The sequence below is a fragment of the Dendrobium catenatum genome, unplaced genomic scaffold, assembly GCF_001605985.2.
Source record: "Dendrobium catenatum unplaced genomic scaffold, ASM160598v2 fragScaff_scaffold_44, whole genome shotgun sequence".
NCBI classification, from domain to species: Eukaryota; Viridiplantae; Streptophyta; class Magnoliopsida; order Asparagales; family Orchidaceae; genus Dendrobium; species Dendrobium catenatum.
Genome location: NW_021318506.1, coordinates 454,180 through 459,184, shown reverse-complemented (window position 1 = coordinate 459,184; position 5,005 = coordinate 454,180). Strand labels below are relative to the sequence as shown.

Below are 5,005 nucleotides of genomic sequence, written 5' to 3'. Positions count from 1 at the left end.
GAGAGAGAAGGAAAGAGTTAAAATGAAATGCCAGACGCGGGGCTCGGTGTATTAGGGCTTAAACCGATGGTTTTCCGGCGGTTTTGACCGCCGGTAAAAAGTCACTTATCAACGGCGGTCTAAACCGCCGGTTCTTGTTGACATCCGGCGGTTTACCGTCGGTTTAGGGACCGCCGCCCTTACTGGCGGCTTACAATTGCAAAATCACCGGTGCAGCCGTCGTTAAAATCCGACGGCCAAACCGCCGGTGGTGCCGCCTGTACTACCGGCGGTCCTAAAACCGCCGGTTTGAACCGCCGGTTTTGGGCATTTTTCCTGTAGTGCCACCACTTGAGGCCCTCACCTTCGCCGGACCACCACCTGACACTTTTTCTCCACCCGACCACCACTTGGGGCCCTCACCTCCGTCGGACTGCCTGACGCCATTGCTCCGCCGGAACACCACTTGAGGCCCTCACCTCCGTCGGACCGCCACCTGACACCGTTGCTCCATCGGACCACCACTTGAGGCCCTGTGCTCCACCAAGTTACCACTTGAGGCCCGAACTTCTGGTCGACCATCACTTGAGGCCCCAAGCTCCACCAGGGCACCACCTGACACTCAGACTTATGCCAAACCACCACTTGAGGCTTGGACTTCCACCGAACCACTACTTAAGGCCCTATGCTCCACCAGGCCACCACTTGACACCCAGATCGAGTTCTCCCATAGTATTGCCCTTTTACTACAGCCTTTATGACCCCAGTCTCTTACCGACTACGATCCTTCTGACCTCCGTCACCTACAATGGTCATTCCGACCTCCATCACCAGACAACGGTCTTTCCGGCCTCCAACCTATCGACTATGGTTCTGTTGACCAAACATACATGTCTATGAAACTCCCACCATGTAATGTGCTCTATATGATGTACATTTATATCATCAAGCCAAGGCCTTCTCCTAAAGAAGGGCCTCATTTGTAATCAACTGCAAATACTATTGGATTTATTCAAACTGGGCTAGCCCTCGTGATTTTTACACCTTTTCAGGGGTTTCCACGTTAAACTCTGGTATCTCTTATGAACGCTACACCCTCTCTCTTATCTGCTTGTGTGATGGATCTTCGTATATAGCTAAGACATTAAACTATATATTTCTCTACCATCGCTAATACTCCAAGATGCAACAATAAATAATATACTATTTCAATTTTTTCAAAAAAATTATTACTCATATATTAAACAAAAATAATAATTATTAATTTAAATCTTAAATTAAATTTTAATAACAACCAATTCACTTAAATTATTCTTATTAATAATGAACTAGTAAATAAAAAAAATTATACTTGCTAATTAATTTTTTTAAATATAAGAATATTATAATTTATATATATTAGACAAAATAACATTAAACAAAATGAGATGATATTTTTAACCAAATTTAAATACCAGTAAATGATTAGTGCAGTAAAATTTAATATGACTATCAATTGTACATGTTCTAGATATTTTGACTGTACAAAAGATTATAAAAAGATAATATTAGAAGTTGTTAAAATCTTGCTTTTAAATAGTGGAGCAAAGTCGAGAAATTGGATCGATATTTTAAAAATGTCAATAACATTCCCAAGTCGGCATGAAAAAAATTTGAAAATTTTGAAAAAATTGGATCGATATTTCCTATTAAGAAGAGAATTACATAATAAAATTTGTAAACATGATAACTCCAAGAACTCCATCCAAAATACAGAACGTATAAATAACATAGACATACAGTCCACTGAAACTGAAAGCATCTACAACCGACATATCTGACAGGAAACAAGAATATATATATATTTTTTTTGTACATTTAGATCATTTAAGACAAATTCACATACAACGCATACACAAAGACTTGAACCAATGACCACCTCTTGATTTAAAGCTTAAGCTCTCAACCAACAAATCAACATCAAACTTCTTCTAAGACCAACATTTTTTATTATAAATACAGTGAACTGAGTATTATAATACATTTTTTATTATAACTATTTGACCAACATGAAACTTCTTCTCATGGCTCTACCACTCCAAACTCTATTCCCTCGATCCTTAAGTGAAATCTTAAGGTGCCGATATATTTTAGGAGGTTCTGTATACTTACAGGCTAATTCCAAAAGCCATGTATTCAGCAAACCGTGAGATTTCAGCTAAATTCTCCGCTGGAGCGGACATGCCTTTAAACAGAAGGGGAAGCGTGGTTAAGTGGCAAAATACTGGAATGGTTTGTACTCACCGGCCCTGTCCTTTGCAGTTCATCTTCTTCTCTGCTTCCAGAGCCTTCGTTGTCCTCTAAGGACGTCAGTTTGGTCTCCGGAATGAAGAAATAGGTGATAAATGCCCCTAGAAGGCAACACCCTCCTAATATGAGCAACGAGTGCATCATGCCGATCCCCGGTTTCCACCCTCGCCCTAAGCTGTCTTTCTTCTCATTCCGAGAAGCCCAGAGAAACCCAACCGAGCCAATAATAGCTCCAACCTTCCCGGCCGCGCCGGCTATGCCATGGCATGAGCACCGGAACCGTGCCGGAAAAAGCTCCGCCGGGACGATGAAGGTCGTAGTGTTGGGGCCAAAGTTTGAGAAGAAGAAGGTGAAGCCGTAGAGAACTAAAAACCAAGCATTCTTGATGTGATCATTCCAGTAAGCATCGTAGGGTCCGGCGAGAGAGAAGAGGAAGACAGCCATTAAAATAAATCCCATGATCTGGATCGGTCGCCGGCCGATGCGATCGATGGTTAAGACGGTGAACCAGTACCCTGGAATGGTTGATGCCGCGGCGATAATGGCTTGAAACTTAGCGACGTTGTAAGCTTCGCGATAAGCGTTGTAAAGCTTAGGGTCTTTGAACCAGGGTTCGTAGATCTTGGATTGGAAAAGGGTAGAACCGTAGTAAGGTATGTCGATGATGAACCAGGCAGCGGCGCAGGCGAAGAGATTGCGGCCATGGATTTGGAGGAATTGCTTGGAGAAAAAGCCGTATGGTTCAGAAAGGGGCCGCGTTGGAGCTCCGAGCTCGGTGTCTTCGTCAATGGAGGGCAAGTCTAGGTCTACTAGCACTCTCCTTATGTCGTGGTTGGCTCGAACCACGTTTTGCTCTACCAAGGCCGTGTACCTGAGCAAGTTTTGAAGAAGAATCTGGATTAGAGAGAAATTTTATTTTATAATTCTATATAATATATAATAATTGATTTTTTTTTAATAATAAACATTAGATCATAAAAAATATAATTCAAATTATTAAAACAAAAACTTAATAAACATTAGATAATAAAAAATATGATTCAAATTATTAAAACAAAAACTATCCCTATCTTATAATCAACATATAAGGAAATCTTTGTGTTTAAAATATGTTGAATATGTCGACGATTTTTTATTTTTTATATAATGCAGTTTTCTTTTAATTTATATTGGTTTTTTTAATTTCTTGACATTAGTTCTAAGTCTTTAGCTTTAATTCTATTTATACATATTACTGCTCTCTTTATTCACATATTACTTTCAAAATATTTTCCAAAATTTAATCATTAATTGCTGCAATATACTTGTCTAGCTAGTTTTAACATGTATTTATTCTTTACATTGTCATTCATATTTATAGCTTAGCTAACTTTATTATTATTTTTAGAAATTTAGCTTTTTAATTTTTAAATACATAAAATTCATAAATCATGTGTTCATTTCAATGTTTGAAACTTTGGCTTAAAAACAATATTTTCATTGAAATTCTTTTGTTATGCTAATATTTATATCATAACGAGAAATAGGATATAAATATATATATATATATTAATTTTTTTTTAATTTGAATTAATATTAATAAAATATTTAAATTATATTAATTTTAGTCAAAATTTAATAATTTTCAATTTATTTTTGTATATTAATATTAGAAAATTCTGGTATAATTTTTTTTCATAAATAAATTTTAGGAAATAGATAATTGCAACCTAATTACCTGGCAGTTTCCGGCATTGCCATCCTCCAATACAAAGTGAATACGGCCGGAACCGCCCCCATCATCAATATCACCCGCCACAGCATATCAGCCCCCTCCGGCGTATCGATCAGGCCACGCATCTTCACCTTCTTATCCACCCGCTCGAACGCGGCTGCTGCAGCCATAGTCACCGCTGATCCAACTAATATACCAAATCCCTGCATCGAAAACACTGCGGCAATAAACGATCCCCTAGTCCTCCTATTCGCAAACTCTGACATAATAGTCGCCGACAAAGGATAGTCTCCGCCAATACCAACTCCGAGGAGAAAGCGGAAGAAGCAGAGACTGGTGAGCACGCAGCCACGGGTGCGGCAAACGGAGAAGCCGCTGCCGAAGGAGCTGAAAATCATGAGGAGAAGTGCAAGACCGTAGACGCGGCGGCGGCCTAGGCGGTCGCCGAGAAAGCCGAAGAGGAGTTGGCCTAAGATCATGCCGATGAGGGCGACCGAGATGACTGCGGTGTAGATGATGGGGGGAGTGGTGCCGCCCTTGTTGGAATGGTAATAGATTCTGCCGATGAGTTTGAGGACGGGAGTGATAGTAAAGAGGTCGTAGGCGTCGGTGAAGAGGCCCATGCCGGCTATGATGATGGCTTTGAAGTGGTAAAGCTGAGTTTTGGCGTGGTCGAGAGCTGTGAGGACTTTGAGCTTCATTTTTGGGGAGGATGAAGTCTTTTTGAACGGGGGGTTTCGTTATAAATGGGAATGTGGAAAGGGCTGCAGAAATAGTTTGACGTCGCTGTTGGCCGAGTACATGTCATAGAAGAGGGATAAATTATTAGGTGAATAATTTTAACAAAAGCATAATTATAAATTATATTAAAAGCTTAAGTACGGTCATAAAAATTTTAAAATATATAAAATCCCGTGACAAACGGATGACTTATGCTTACTATGTTAGAATAATTATATATAATTATTGCGCCTTGGAGTATTCGCGGCGGTAAAGAAATATATAGTTTAACGTCCTAGCATT

General features: G+C 39.8%; 2 protein-coding genes across 2 annotated transcripts in view; both read right to left on the bottom strand.

The window, feature by feature from the left end:
• LOC114579398 overlaps positions 1–426 on the bottom strand; it is an 8,577-nt gene extending 8,151 nt beyond the window's left edge. The window contains exon 1 of the mRNA XM_028693850.1: positions 361–426. Coding sequence (XP_028549683.1) covers positions 361–426 — 66 coding nt within the window. The remainder of the gene's footprint in view (positions 1–360) is intronic.
• A 1,396-nt stretch (positions 427–1,822) lies between these two features.
• On the bottom strand, positions 1,823–4,751 carry LOC110099200 (probable inorganic phosphate transporter 1-10). Its single transcript, XM_020826284.2, has 2 exons — positions 3,986–4,751; positions 1,823–3,139 (listed from the first exon to the last, which is right to left on the bottom strand). Exons 1-2 carry the CDS (start codon positions 4,681–4,683, stop codon positions 2,206–2,208), a joined length of 1,632 nt encoding a protein of 543 aa, XP_020681943.1. The 5' UTR covers positions 4,684–4,751; the 3' UTR covers positions 1,823–2,205.
• Positions 4,752–5,005: the final 254 nt, after the last annotated feature.